This window comes from Pseudomyrmex gracilis, unplaced genomic scaffold, assembly GCF_002006095.1.
Source record: "Pseudomyrmex gracilis isolate BER0280 unplaced genomic scaffold, ASM200609v1 scaffold_39, whole genome shotgun sequence".
NCBI classification, from domain to species: Eukaryota; Metazoa; Arthropoda; class Insecta; order Hymenoptera; family Formicidae; genus Pseudomyrmex; species Pseudomyrmex gracilis.
Genome location: NW_018020623.1, coordinates 912,116 through 928,867, shown reverse-complemented (window position 1 = coordinate 928,867; position 16,752 = coordinate 912,116). Strand labels below are relative to the sequence as shown.

The window sequence follows — 16,752 nt, the reverse complement described above, 5'->3', positions numbered from 1 at the left end:
GCAGACGTCGACTGCGATGACCTGGCTATTCTACGATGATCCGCCACTCAAAACGTGATTTTGCCAAAATCAGCGCCGGTTTTGAAGTGGCAGATCTGAGAAGAAAAATTTTTCAATTTTTGTTTGTTAAATTTTAATCAACAACTATTTAAACAACCTTTTTCCCAGTTTGCGTCAAAATCGAGATAATTTTGTAAAGGAAAGAGAACGGCACCAACTGAGGTTTCAACACCCGCGAAGAATTGGAGTATCGCTGCGGTAAGATTAAAGGTACGTGTATGATTTACAAAGTCAAAATGCCAGGTAGTATCTCGCGTCAAGTTCACGCGCAACAAAGTGTCTTTTTTTTATCTCTCCTCTTCTCATAAAAGCGAGATGTGTATTAAACCTTGTTTAAGCGGACAATAACTGTTTTCTTATGCTAGAACTGGTAAAGTTCAACTATAGAATATCAATGTTTCTGTTTATACAAAATTGCCAAATGCGTATAAACAGAAGTATTAAAAGCTTAAAGTTTAACTTTACCGGTTCCAGCATAAGTTATTGCCCGCATAAACAAAACTTTAAAAAAACACGGCACATAATTAATGTTCGACGGTCACGAAAAACACGAATTGCAACACCAATGTGCCGGAATCTTTCGTGTACACATTCCAATTTTAAAAAGAATTCTTGTGGCGTTAGCGCGCGTGCGTGCGCGTCTACATTACATGCGTGTATGTCGCGCGCCGCAACATATCGCGCGCTTGCGCACGCGCGTATCAAACGAAAAAAGAAGTACAATTAACTTTGTACATTACAGCCGCGTAATTAGATAACGTATTGTATAATGGCGTTGCCAATTTTTACGCTTTATGTAAATTTCTTTTGTGTGCTCCTTTGAACGGTCTGCGATTTTTTTTTTTAAGACGCGTAATCGTGTAACTCTCATATATCGTAAAATAAAATAACTCTCGTTACGGAAAATTATAACACTGCTCATGCAAATCAAAGGCGTGAAAATCGATTGGTAAGAAAAAGAGAAACTTCGGATACAGTCGCCCTCGACGTACTTCTGCAGAAGCAATGTAAACCGATGTAAGAAAACTAAAAGCCACAGTCGATTGGACCCCATTATCGGTTTAGTACAAGTTGTAACTACATAAAGCCATTGATCAATCACGCGGCATCATATAGACGCGCGACTCATCTTAACGATCGTTCCGCGAGTCTGTGTGTTTATAGAAAATTTTTAACTACGAAGCCCAGCTGTACTTATACAATACTAATACTATAATCAAGTCCCGTTATATTAAAGTCTTCTACGTTAGTGGTATCCGAATGATTACTTAGCACTTCTGATGAATGGTCACCTAAATTCATGGTGATGTAAATTACTGACTTAATTAGTTTTCGCACAAGAAAATTTCTATTTACGTGCACATGTTCAATACATATCTCTTGTTTGTTGGATAACAATCAGACGAAGAAACTAATTGACTTTAAACAATTAGTTAAAGACAAACAATAAATTGTTCGCAGAATTTTCACTGAGCATTGTACAAGTATTCGGTAATATGTTTTGCCATAAAATAATGTGACACAAAGATGTCAGATGCAATTTATTTACAAACATTTACTAGATACAATATTATACTGTTGGAACAACATGTATAAACATTAAAGAGAAAGCAAGATATACTGTTAATATGTTGTGTACAAAAAACACGCAATGTTTTACTGATGCAAAGATTATGTTTATTTCTTTTTATATAGATCCAAATGTATTGTGTGCACACATGTTATAATTATAAACCGGTAAGATATATTACACATCACATTTTGCATAGATCTTGTTATATTGCTGGCACACTTTATCATATATTTAAAATCTAGATGACAAAATATTTGTTTAATGTTATTATCTAATATAAACAAATGCTTACTTGTTTTATTCTCATAAAATATTTATATACTTACATCACAAAGTCTTTCGTACCAAAGGTGAAGCTAAACAATAAAATAATATTTGTTTAATGTTACTATCAAGCAAGCTCGTATGTATTTTATTCTCATACAGTATCTATATACTCACTTTACACATTTGATTTGATTCTCTTTTTAGCTATAATAAAAAAAAAACAGACAAAGAAAATATCATGTGAGATTTGACGAAACATACTTTTATAGTAAGTTTACAACAAACTGTGCAAATTGTACTTACTTTAACCAAAATTGGAATATGAGCTCCGTCTATCGAAGGGATTTTCTGTCGTATTTGTCGTCTTAAGCATTCATTGTTATCCGGATCGGCGATCACAAGAGTAAGCACAATTGACAAGATAAAAATGACGGCACTAGCCGCTGACAAGAATGACAAACGCATTTTTATTAGTGCTTACTACACTTCAAGTTATTTCAACTTGATTTGAATGTTTTTGATTTTTCCGCTCTGCTGCACATAGCTTATATAATCTAGAAATGTGATTATCAATAAGTTTTTATGACAAAAGAAAATATACTTTTCTTTCGCAAAACCATTTTTATCTTATGCGGAAATATACGCGTCACTGATAGCTATATCATTATTTCCTTATTGCACATATGTTATATGAAACGTTTGTTAAAACGTGCATTTAAAACTCATACTGTTAGTAGAGAAACTACTTTACGAGTTGTGTAAAGAATAGAGAAGATAAAGATACCAATATAAATTTTTATCATTAACATAATATATAAAAAGTACAAACTGTAAAAACTTATCGTGGCGCAATATACATTCTTCAAAAATAATATGTAAAACTATATGGTAACTTTTTATTTTATAAAATGCAAACGATAAATAATATATATGTATTATATATATATATATATATATATATGTGTGTGTTTTTATTTATATAAGTATGTATGTACAAAAAACAAAAAAGGGAGAACCGTGCTTTTAGATTTAGAGATTCTATTAATTTGTCAGGACAAACCCCCAAACCGCACTATATTTCTTTAGAACGTAGATGGACTTAATTACGGAAACCGTGCCGATTTATTTTAAATTGTCGCGCCCGGTGTGTACAACGTGCCTTACTGCCCGCGTTGTGACGAAAAAAGTTTTATTTCGAACAAGTCTATATTTGGAGTCTCTCGTGTGCTCCTTGTCTTTGTCTTTGTTTTCTTTCTTCCTCTCTCTCTCTCTTTTCACCATTTTTGAATTCACTGTTAATAAACGTTGTTTCATAGATATCATGTACTATGTACGCAATAAAGAAATGGTGATGCAGTTATCAGTGACGCGTATATTTGCACATAAGATATAAATATAAATAATTGTTTTAGTATCACGATATGCGAAAAGGAAATATATTTTCTTTTGTCATAAAAACTTCGTGATAATCACATTTCTACCGTATATAAACTCTGTGCACCGAAACAAACAAATCTAAAACATTCAAGTCAACTTGAAGTATCTATAATTTTAGTAAGCACTAGACAAAATGCATTTATCATTTTTGGCAGTGACTATTGCCATCATCTATGTTTTGGCAATTGTGCACGCTCCTGTGGAAGCAACTGGTGTCGTTGATAATTCTGGGTGGAAAACAGAAGGTCAATATCTAAGACTTAAATACGTAGTAAGTGTACTTTGCACATATTAAAACTCATTATTCAAGTGTGTTCCGACAAATCTTACTTGATATTTTTTGTGCCTTTTTTTTTTGTAGGTACCTGAATTCGCAGGAAAACGATTGACGTGTAGAGTGAGTATACAAGTACTATATGAGAGTGAAATATATAAGAGAATGCTTGATATTAACATTAACCAAATATTCTTTTATTGTTTAGCATTCATTTGTAAGTCATTTATGTAAAGTGAGTATATATACATTATATGAGAATAAAATGTGTAAAAGATTGCTTGATAGTTATATTAAACAAATATTTTATTGTTTAGTTGCTGTATGATATTCCACTTGAGTGTCTATAAGTATAACAGGATCTATACGACTTATAATGTGTAATAATCCGATTTATAATTATAATATGTGTGCACACAATATATTTGAATCTACATAAAAAGTAATAAATATAATCTTAGAATCAGTAAAACATAGTGTTTTCTGTACAAAACATACTAACAACTGTAATACTACTTTTTCTGGCCTTTTTTTCTCATGTACACATTTTCGAATGTCACAAAATAAAAGTAGTAATTAAAACTAATTAATGCTTAGATAAAGATTAGTGTTTTATGTATTTTATCTTAAACATAAGAGAGATAAATATCAAATAAATTATTTTTTGTGTATATTAAGAAAGTTTTATACATGTAGAAATTATTTAATTTTACAAGTATTCTTTTTCTCTTCCTCCCTTTTTCGATTTTATGTTAAGCGCAGAAAACATAACGTAAGCAAGGGACCTATCATCATGTTACTTTTTCCGGTTTCTTCTTCGTCACAAACAGTTAGTATCGTGAATAAAAAGAATAGCCAAGATTTCTTTTGCACAGATAGACAATTGCACAGGTCCTGTTTGCTCAAATCAGTTTTGCGCAGATCACGGTTGTCCATTGTGGTCATTTGCACAGAACATTATTGCACATTTTTACAATCTTACATAGATGAAGCATTATGCATTATAACATTAATGATATTGAGTGCGTTTGTTTTGGCGCTTTTTGCGCTTTAAACGTCAGTTTATCCTTGTTTTACATTCAAAGAGCAATAAAAACGGACTAATGCTTAAAGTGCAAAAGCACCCAAAATGAACGCACTCATTGTGGTAACACAAGATTAGATTAAGTTAAACTGTTTCGGGAGTTGTAGCAAAGGCGTAGCTTCCACTACTCACACGCTTACACACAGAAACATAAATAACATTTAAAAAACTCTTGCTTTAATATTTCTCGGAAAACACTTATCTATTTATGAAATTTTCTTTGTTAAAAACAGCAAGTTGTTACTAAACGACAAAGATGGCTTTATTATTCTTACTCAGGAAAATAATTTTTATACTATCTAAAAAAAATAAGTACACATGTTTCTGTGCAAAAAATATCTGTGTAATATGATACGTGTGCAATACTGTTCATCATACATTCGCAATCGGGATCTTCGCAAAAATTTTTGTACAAACAAGATTTGTATAAACAAAATCTGTGCAACAGTCAATTTGGTCAAAAACAATCTTGGCAATCGGTGTCGTGGCGTGTATGTACGCGTGCCGCGACGTGCGTACGCATGTATCGAATCGCACGAGCAAAACAATAGGTACAATTAAATTTGAAAGTTAACAGCCGTGCTATCAGATGCAAAAATAACGTATTGCATGATGCGTTGTTAGTTGTTAATTTTTGTGTGAATTTCTTTTGTGTGCTTACTTGAAAGATCTGCGATTTTTTTTTTAAGAAAAAGACGTAATTTTGTGTAACTTTTATATCGTAAAATAATATGACTTTTGGTACGGAAAATTATAACACTGATCTCACAAATCAAAAGCGTAAAAATCGATTGGGAAAGAAAGAGAGAAACTTCGGATACTGTCGCCCTACGACGTACTTTCGCAGAAGTATTGTACAACGATGTAAGAATATTAAAAGGTTTAGTCGATTGGCTTCCAATATCGGTCGTCTATAAGTTGTAACTTCATACAGCCAATGATTAATCACGCGGCACCATCGGACGTCATGCGACTCGTCTTAATGATCATTCCACAAATCTGTGTGCTTACAGAAAGTTTATAACAACAAAACCTAGTTGTGCTTATGCAATACCAATCGAGTTCCGCTATTGAAGTCTTCTACCTTAGTAATATTCGAATGATTAATTAGCATTTTTGATTATTGTTTTTAAGTGATAGTGATGTAAAATACTACTCTAAGTGTACAAGTTCAATATACATTTTTTGTTAATTGGATAACAAACAGACGAAAAAATTAATTGTCTTTATGTCAAAGAAAATGAATAAATTGAGATCGTAAACATCTCCATAAAAATTGTTCAAGTATTAGGTGTTATATATGTTTTGCCATAAAATAATTTGACACAAAGATGTCAGACGCAATTTATTTGCAAACATTTATTAGTCACAAATTTATACTGAAACATCTTGTATGGATATTAAAGAGAAAGCAAAAAATATTGTTAGTGTTTTGTACAAAAACACTAACAATATTTCAACAATGTTTTACTGATGCAAAAATTATATTTATTTCTTTTTATATAGATTCGAATGTATTGTGTGCACACATGTTATAATTATAAGTCGGTCGGATATATTACACATCACATGTCGCATAGATTTTGTTATATTGGTCGACACACTTTCTTAAAAATGTAGTTTCTAAACAACAAAATATTTGTTTAATGTTACTATCTAATATTAACAAACACTTACTTATATTTTATTTATATTTTTTCTCATAAAGTATTTTTATACTTACCTCACAAAGCTTTTCGTACTGCCACTGAATCTACACAATAAAATAATATTTGTTTAATGTTACTTTCAAGCAAGCTCGTATGTACTTCATTTATATACAGACTCTATATACTCACACTACAAAGTAGACCTGATTCTTCTTTTATCTATAATTTAAAAAAACAGACAAAAAAAATATCAAATGAGATTTGACGAAACACACTTTAAAATTAAGTTTAAAACAAAATGTGCAAATTATACTTACTTTAGCCAAAATTGAAACATGGGCTGGCTCTATCGAAGGAATGCTCTCTCGTATATCATTTTCTAAGGTCTCACGGTTTAGCGGATCGGCAATCACATAAATGTGCACAATTGCCATGATAAAGATGATGGCACTAGCCACTGACAAAAATGACAAATACATTTTTTTTAGCGCTTACTAACCTTCAAGTTACTTCAACTCGATTTGAATGTTTTTCGGTTTTTCGCTTTGATGCATACAGCTTATATAATCTAGAAATGTGACTATTATAAAGTTTTTATGACAAAAGAAAATATACTTTTCTTTCGCAAAATCATTTTTATCTTATGCGGAAACACACGCGTCACTGATAGCTACATCATTATTTTCTTATTGCGTACATATTATATGATATCTAGGTAAACACGTTTTTTAAAACGTGCATTGAAAACTCATGTTGTTAGAAACGAAACTTACGACTTGTGTGAAGGATAAAGAATATAAAGATATCACTAAAGTTTTATCATTAACATAATATATAAAAATTAAAACCTTATCGTAGCGCAATGTACGTCCTTCAAAAATAATATGTGTAACTATAGATTACCTTTTTACTTTATAATATGCAAACGATAAAATAACGATATAGTATGAATGTATTATACATATATGTTTTTAAGCATATAAGTATGTATGTACAAAAAACGAAAAAGGGAGAACCGTACTTTTAAATTTAGAGATTCTATTAATTTGTCAAAACAAAATCAATATGCACATTCTTTTATTAGAACGTAGATGGAATTAATTACGGAAATCGTGTCGGATTATTTCGAAATTCCGCGCGCGGTGTGTACAACGTGCCGTACTGCTCGCGGTGTGATAGAAAAGTTCCATTTCGAGTCTCTATTTGGAGTCTGTTCGTCTTTATCTTTGCTTTCTATCTTTTTCTTTCAATCTTTTTCTCTTTCAATCTTTTTCTCATTAGTTTTAAACTCACTTTTAAGAAACGTTGTTTTATAGATATCATGTAATATGTACGCAATAAGGAAATGGGGTGATACAGTTATCAGTGACGCGTATATTTGCGCATAAGATAAAAATATACATGGTTATTTTAGTATCACAATATGTGACAAAGAAATATATTTTCTTTTGCCATAAAACCTTACTGATAATCACATTTCTACCGTATATAAACTCTGTGCACCGAAACAAAGAAATCTAAAATATTCAAGTCAACTTAAAGTACCTATAATTTTAGTAAGCACTAGACAAAATGCATTTATCATTTTTGGCAGTGACTATTGCCGTCATCTTTGTCTTGGCAATTGTGCACGCTCCTGTGGAAGCAACTGCTGCCGCCGATCCAGAAGCCCATTTAAACCCAACACAGCTTTATAATAAAGTTAAAGGTTCCGTAAGTGTACTTTGCACATTGTTTTAAATTCATTATTTAAGTGTGTTCCGTCAAATCTCACTTATTGTTTTGAGTCGTATCTTTTGTTTGTAGCTATCCGAATATTCAGGTGATAAAAAAATAACCTGTGAGTCTGTAAAAGTAAGTATATAATATTGTATCAGATAAAAATATATAAATGGTTGCTTGATATAAATATTAAACAAATATTATTTTATTGTTTAGCAAACAGTTGTGAGTGAAATGTGTGCTGTGAGTATATATACATTATATGAAAATAAAATATGTAATATATAAGAGATTGCTTGATAGTAACATTACCCAAATATTTTATTGTTTAGATGCTGAGTCGGTATTTATAATAAGTGTGTCGATCAGTATAGCAGGATCTATGCGACACATGATGTGAAATAATCCGATTTATAATTATAATATGTGTGCACACAATATATTTGAATCTATATAAAAAGTAATAAATATAATCTTAGAATCAGTAAAACATAGTGTTTTCTGTACAAAACATACTAACAACTGTAATACTACTTTTTCTCGTCTCTTTTTCACATGTACACATTTTTGAATGTTAGAAAATAAAAGTAGTAATTAAAACTAATTAATGCTTAGATAAAGATTAGTGTTTTATGTATTTCATATTAAACATAAAAGAGATAAATATCTAATAAAGTATTTTTTGTGTATATCAAGAAAGTTTTATATATGTAGAAATTATTTAATCGTACAAGTTATTCTTCCTCTCTTCCTCCCTTTTTCGATTTTATGTTAAGCGCAGAAAACAACTTACGCAAGGACCTATAATCATGTTACTTTTTCCTGGTTTTTGTCGCTACGAAGTCAGTATCGTAAATAGAGAGGATCCCGATTGCCAAGATTTCTTTTGCTCAGATTGACGGTTGCACAGGTCCTGCTTAAAACAGTTTTTCTTAAAACAGTATTGCGCGAATCCTGGTTATATAGTGTGGTCATTTGCACAGAATATTATTGCACACGTACAATGTTACACAGATGAAGCATTACGCTTGTCTAAGCCAAATTGATTCTTTGACTATTTCCGATATACACCAACACACATACGTGACCCTGAATTTGTGACCGGCGGGATTCGCGATGGGAAGAAGACGAAGGAGAATGAAGGAGTTACGGGCTCTTCATCTCCCCTTTCCTTTCTGACCGGACGTGCCAAATACTCGACTTGTTAACTCACTGTCAAAGCCTTAGAGCTTTTATACATATATATATATATAAAATATACATATATGATAATATATATAAAATATACATATAAATATATAAATATATATAAAATATATAATATATATAATATATATAAAATATACATATATGATAATCCATCTAAGTTCGCGAGATCGACGATCGCGCTTCGAAGGTTTGGCGCTTCGATCTCGCTTCTCACAAAGTTTCTTCTTATTTCTGTATATACGATGTAACGCTGAATCCTAATCCGATGAAGTCATATTAAGCGGATTAATTACCTTGTTCTTTAAGAAAAAAAACCCTTCTCTTTTCGGTAAAAAGTGTGTCGCGATCGCGCGACACACTTTTGTGTCGATCTTTCGGACGACATCCCGAGAATGATCATCAATGTCGGCAGATCATCCGACCGCGCCGTAGCTCTGCGGATCGTGTTCTCGAGTCCGCGAGAAATTGATTCTTTAGATTACTCTCTCTCTCTACACATGATAATTATACATAATTCTGGCGTTAAACCAAGTAACTTATCAAGCAAGCGAGGTTCATCTGCACGATTCGGAGAATACGATCCTTCAATGAAGTCTCGATCGATAAGCGACCATAAGCGTGGCCATTTTTTTTCTCATGTATCATAATTCTAGTCAGTAACTGCACGCACGATGAAAACGACATGCGTACGAAAAAAATGCGAGTGAGAAATATTGTAAGTTTTAGGCAGAGAATTTCATATGTATATACATTTCCGTAACGTCTTTTGTTTATTGGATAACAAACAGACAAAAAAACTACTTGTCTTTAAACAATTAGTTAAAAACAAAAACTAAATTGTTCTTAAAAATCTCAGTGAAAATTGTTCAAGTATTCGATAATATGTTTTACCATAAAATAATGTGACACGAAGATGTCAGACGCAATTTATTTGTTAACTAGTCACAATATTTACTAGTCACAATATTACACTAGTCACAATATTATACTAGTGGAACTACATGTATTACAAAGGAAGAAATATTGTTAATATGTTGTGTACAAAAAACACAATGTTTTACTGATAAAAATATTATATTTATTTTTTTTTATATATCCAAATGTGTATTGTGTGCACACATGTTATAATTATAAGACGGTCAAATATATTACACATCACATGTCGCATAGGTTATATTGCCGACACACTTTATTATATATTTAGAATCTAAATGACAAAATGTTTGTTTAATGTTACTATCTAATATAAACAAATTCTTACATATTTTATACTTATAAAGTATTTATATACTTACATCACAAAGTCTTTCGTGCCAAAGGTGAAACTAAACAATAAAATAATATTTGTTTAATGTTACTATCAAGCAAGCTCGTATGTATTTTATTCTCATACAGTATCTATATACTCACTTTACACATTCGGTCTGATTCTCTTTTTAGCTATAATAAAAAAAACAGACAAAAAAAATATCATGTGAGATTTGACGAAACATACTTTTATAGTAAGTTTACAACAAACTGTGCAAATTGTACTTACTCTAACCAAAATTGGAATATGAGCTCCGTTTATCGAAGGGATTTTCTCTCGTATTAGTCTTAAGCATTTATTGTTATCCGGATCGGCGATCACAAGAGTCCGCACAATTACCAAGATAAAGATGATGGCACTAGCCACTGATAAGAATGACAAACGCATTTTTATTAGTGCTTACTAAACTTCAAGTTACTTCAACTTATTTTGAATTTTTGATTTTTTGCGCTCTGTTGCACGGAGCTTATATAATCTAGAAATGAGATTATCAATAAGTTTTTATGACAAAAGAAAATATACTTTTTGTTCACAAAACCATTTTTATCTTATGCGGAAACAAACGTGTCACTGATAGCTATATCATTATTTCCTTATTGCGTACATATTATATGATATCTAGGTAAAAACATTTCTTAAAACGCGCATTGAAAACTCAAGCTGTTAGAAAAGAAACTACTTTACGATTTGTGTGAAAAATAGAAAATATAAAGATAAATTTTTATCATTTTAACATAATATATAAAAATTAAAAACTGTAAAAACTTATCGTGGCGCAATGTATGTCCTTCAAAAATAATATGTGTGACTATATGTTACTTTTTTACTTTATAATAATCGAACAATATATAATATACATGTATTATATACATATTATATACATATGTTTCTGAGCATATAAGTATGTATGTACGAAAAACGACAAAAGGATAACCGTACTTTCAAATTTACAAATTGTATTATTTTTTTACACCAAAACTGAAACAGACAATTATTTATTAAGACGTAGATAGAATTGATTACAGAAACCGTGTCGAATTATTTTGAATTTCCGCGCGCGGCGTGTACAACGTGCCTTACTGTCTGCGTTGTGACAAAAAGAAGTTTCATTTTGAACAAGTCTATATTTGGAGTCTCTCATGTGATCTTTGTTTTTGTCTTTGCTTTCTTTTTTTCTCTTTCACTCTTTTTCTCATCATTTTAGAACTCACTTTTAAGAAAAGTTGTTTTCTAGATGTCATGTGATATGTACGCAATAAAAAAATGGTTATATCAGGACGCGTATGTTTGCGCATAAGATATAAATATTAATGGTTATTTTAGTATCACGATATGCAAAAAGGAAATATATTTTTTTTGTCATAAACACTTAGTGATAATCACATTTCTATCGTATATAAACTCTGTGCACCAAAGCGTAAAAATCAAAACTATTTGAGTCAAATTGAAGTACCTTAAAGTGTAATAAGCACTAGACAAAATGCATTTGTCATTTTTGGCAGTGACTATTGCCATCATCTTTGTTTTGGCAATTGTGCTCGCTCCTGTGGAAGCAACTGCTGCTGGTCAAATCAATATTTGGACTCCATCACATATTTATGAATATACTAAAAGAGAAGGCATCTTCGATGTACTTAGCACAATTTGTTTTAAACTCATTATTTAAGTGGATTTTGTCAAATCTTACTTGATGTTTTCTGTTTTTTTTTTGTAGGAATTAAGAGACTGGAAATTTGATTGTAGTTTACAAGTGAGTATATAAATACTGTATGAGATTAAAATATATAAGATGTTGCTTGTTATTAACATTAAACAAATATAATTTTATTGTTTAGCATTCTACTTTTACTAGAATGTGTCGTGTGAGTATTTATACATTATTAGAGAATGTAATATGTAAGAAATTGCTTGATAGTACCATTAAACAAATATTTTATCGTTTAGTTGCTGAGTCATTTTACGTACTAAGTGTGTCGATCAGTATAGCAGGACCTGCGACGTATAATGTGTACTTATCCGATTTATAATTGTGTGCACACATAGTATGTGAATTTATATAAAAAGTAATAAATATAATCTTAGCATCAGTAAACCATAGTGTTTTCTGTACAAAACAATTTAACAACTGTAACACTTACCTTTTCTTGTCTCCTTTTCAATTTGTACACATTTTTGAATGTTATATAATAAAAGTAGTAGTTAAAACTGGTTAATACTCTTCGATAAAGTGTAGTGTTTTATGTATTTTATCTTAAACAATAAGAGAGAGATAAATATCTAATAAATTATTCTTTGTGTGTGTATATCAAAAAAGATTTATATATGTAGAAAATATTTAATTTTACAAGTTATTCTTTCTCTCTTTCTCTTTCATTTTATGTTAACCGAAGAAAGCATAACTTACGTAAGGGAGACCTATAATTAAGATATTTTTTCCTGTTTTTGTTTTTGCCGAACAGTAAGTATGTATTGTAAATAGAGTGCATCCCGATAGTCAAGATTTTTTTGCCTAGATAGACAATTGCACAGGTTCCGTTTGTTTAAAACAGTTTTGCGCATATCCCGGTTGTCCATTGTGGTCATTTGCACAGAACATTAGTGCACATTATTACAGTCTTACACTGATGAAGCATTATGCATTGTAACATTACTGATATTGAGTGTGTTTGTTTTGGCGCTTTATGCACTTTAAGCGTCAGTTTATCTTTGTTCTACATTCAAAGAGCAATAAAAACGGACTAATGCTTAAAGTGCGGAAGCACCCAAACCGAACTCTCTCTAATTGTAGTAACACAAGATTAGATTAAAGTTTCGTTTAGGTGTAGTAGCAAAGGCGTAGCCTTTACTTCCTACACGCTTACACACAGAAACATAAATAACATGAAACAAAGTCTTATTTTAATATTTCTCAAAAAACAATTATTTATTTGTGAAGTTTTTTTTGTCAAGAAAACAACAAGGTGTTACTAAACGACAAAAATGGCTTTAGTATTCTTTCTCAAAAAAAAGATTTTTATAAAATCTAAAAACTAAGTACATGCTCCTGTGCAAAACAGTTATCTGTGTAATATGTACGTGAGCAATACTGTTTATCATACATGTAATAGAAATCTCCGCAAAAAGTGTTTGTACAAACGAGATCTATACAAACGAAATCTGTGCAACTGTCGATCTGACCAAAAGAAATCTTGGCAATCGGTGTCCTGCCAAGCGTGAAACGTCGATGAAGCGAAATTGTTAAATTATTTGATACGAAGTATTTTTATGATTTAGTTTTTTCTGTTCACATTAAGAACGAAAATGAAGCGCACCACTCTCAATTCAGCTATTCGAACATGATAATAACTGTACGATCGTCGCGCGCGGTCGTCATAATAACTTCGTAAAATAGTGTCCGGTTTTGATGCGGCAAATCGTACCTTTGTCGTTGATATTCCGAAGGAAATAAAGTCGAAAAACTACGTGATGATTAGACAAACAGCGCATTTCGGTATATTAACACGCAACATATCACACGGACATATTTGTGTCACGTCGGGAAATGGCAGGAGTGGTGAGTCGCTCGTATACGCGTATAGGTATCTTTTTTTGCTCTGTAAATGCCGTGCTCTCGTGCGAGAAGTACGGAATAAAAACCGAAACCTATTCCTGTAGTCTAATTATAGACGTCCGTGTGAAATTGAGGCGCGGTTAAAGTTAACATATCGCTCGAACAGTCGCAGTTCCCTGAAGGTAGCGATATATTCCTTGCACTCTGGACGGTTATCCAATTCCGCGTGTACTCTGGTACAAGAACGACGAACTGATTCGACCGGATAATCGGATCAAGATTTCGGGTAAAATCGTTGAGAAATAAGCGCTCATTCAAAACTATTCTTATGAAGATTATAAGATAAAATTGCGCGGCGTCTGATACTAATTATAAATTGTACATGCTTCTTTTTTCAAGAATTTAATCCACTTATCATCAGTGATGCAAATCGCGAAGATTCCGGCCGATATACAATGTCGATACAACGCGGCTAACAAATACTTCTCGGATTGCGATAACATTGTGTCAACAGTTTTCTACATTAATGTATTCGTAAATATTTAATATATTTGAAATGTTTTTAAATTATTCACACATACACATATGTGTGTTCCGCTATGTTTAATCAACGGTTTTTGCTCCATTTTACTTTTGTAGAAATCTTCATACATTCTCATTGCCAGGACAACACGTTCTTTGCCAACTGCAAGCTGATCGTGAAGGCCAAGTATTGCACGTACAAGTTTTACGCAAAGTTCTGCTGCCGGTCGTGCACAGATGCCGGCCAGGTGCCGTCGAGGGAACCGCATCTCGACAACTCGAGAAGAATAAGATCTATTCTGCGAACGCTCGAAAGCGCGCCCAGTTGTCTTATGCGCATGAGACAGACTGATGCATGCTTATTTGCGGATCTTTGTTAATTAAGATCTCGGTAACTATTGCAAATTTCGCACAATAGTACACAACTTTTCGATTCAGTTTTACTCTCTCTATCTGCCTACAAGAAATGTTACACCAATTCTGAAACATCTTGCATATCGTGTAACTCTTATATCGTAAAATAAAATGACTCTCGTTATGACACTTGTAACACTGATCGTGCAAATCAAAGGCGTGAAAATCGATTGAAATAGAAAAAAAACTTCGAATACTGATATCTCCGACGTACTTCCGCAGAAGCAATATAAAACGATGTAAGAAAATTAAAAAGCTAAGTTGATTGGCTTCTATTACCGATTCTGTACATGTTATAAATCCATTGATTGTTATAAAGCCATTGATTAATCACGAGGCACAATCGTGCGGACGCGTGACATTTGTTAACGGTCGTTCCGCGAGTTTGTGTGCTTACAGAAAGTTTATAACAACGAAGCTCAGCTGTACTTACGCAATACCAATCGAGTCCCACTATTTAAGTCTTCTATCTTAGTGGTATCCGGATGATTAAGTAGCATTTCTGATGATTGTTCTTAAGTGACAATGATGTAAATTACTAATCTAAGTGCACATGTGTTCAATATACATCTTTTGTTAATTGGATAACAAATAGATGAAAAAACTAATTGTCTTTACGTCAAAGACAAAGAATAAATTGTTCGCAAAATTCTCTATGAAAATTGTTTAACTCTTCATTAATAGGTTTTGTCATAAAATAATTTGACACAAAGATGTCAGACACAATTTATTTGTTAACATTTACTATGATATGTTGGAACAACATGTATATATATTAAATAGAAGCAAAACATATTGTTAATGTGTTTTGTACAAAAAACACGCACTGTTTTACTGATCCAAAGATTATATTTATTTCTTTTTATATAAATCCGAACGTATTATTTGAACACATGTTATAATAATAAACCGGTCGGATATATTCCACATCACATGTCGCATACATTCTGTTATATTGGTCGACACACTTTATTATTCATATAGGCTCTAAACGACAAAATATTTGTTTAATGTTATTATCTAATATTAGCAAACTCTTATATATTTTTTTCTCATAAAGTATTTATATACTTACATAACAAAGATTTTGGTACCAAAAAAAAGACTAAACAATAAAATAATATTTGTTTAATGTTACTATCAAGCAAGCTTGTCCGTACTTTATATATATACTCATATAGTATTTTTATACTTACTTTACAATATTGTTCTGATTCTTTTTTCAGCTATAATAAAAAACAGACAAAGAAAATATTAAGTGAGATTTGACAAAAAACACTTTAATATTAAGTTTACAAGTGCAAATTATCCTTACTCTAACCAAGACTGGCAAATCTGCGGTGGATACAGAAGGGATGTTTCTTCGTATCAGATCTTCTAAGCTTTTATCGTTTCCCGGATCGGCAATCACAAGAGTGTGCACAATTGACAAGATAAAAATGATGGCACTAGCCGCTGACAAGAATGACAAACGCATTTTTATTAGTGCTTACTACACTTCAAGTTATTTCAACTTGATTTGAATGTTTTTGATTTTTCCGCTCTGCTGCACATAGCTTATATAATCTAGAAATGTGATTATCAATAAGTTTTTATGACAAAAGAAAATATACTTTTCTTTCGCAAAACCATTTTTATCTTATGCGGAAATATACGCGTCACTGATAGCTATATCATTATTT

At 31.6% G+C, this 16,752-nt stretch overlaps 1 protein-coding gene across 1 annotated transcript; it reads left to right on the top strand.

Moving 5' to 3' along the window:
* The first annotated feature begins 7,852 nt into the window (after window positions 1–7,852).
* LOC109852901 lies at window positions 7,853–8,719 on the top strand. The gene is made up of 4 exons (XM_020424473.1): window positions 7,853–8,057; window positions 8,151–8,198; window positions 8,283–8,309; window positions 8,399–8,719. Exons 1-4 carry the CDS (start codon window positions 7,917–7,919, stop codon window positions 8,417–8,419), a joined length of 237 nt encoding a protein of 78 aa, XP_020280062.1. The 5' UTR covers window positions 7,853–7,916; the 3' UTR covers window positions 8,420–8,719.
* Window positions 8,720–16,752: the final 8,033 nt, after the last annotated feature.

Bases quoted from the DNA above. Each gene is read 5' to 3' on its own strand.
- LOC109852901 (XM_020424473.1), top strand. From the start codon at position 7,917: ATGCATTTATCATTTTTGGCAGTGACTATTGCCGTCATCTTTGTCTTG. The intron at 8,058-8,150 runs GTAAGTGTACTT...TTTTGTTTGTAG, and splicing joins ATAATAAAGTTAAAGGTTCC to CTATCCGAATATTCAGGTGA. The intron at 8,310-8,398 runs GTGAGTATATAT...TTTATTGTTTAG, and splicing joins TTGTGAGTGAAATGTGTGCT to ATGCTGAGTCGGTATTTATA.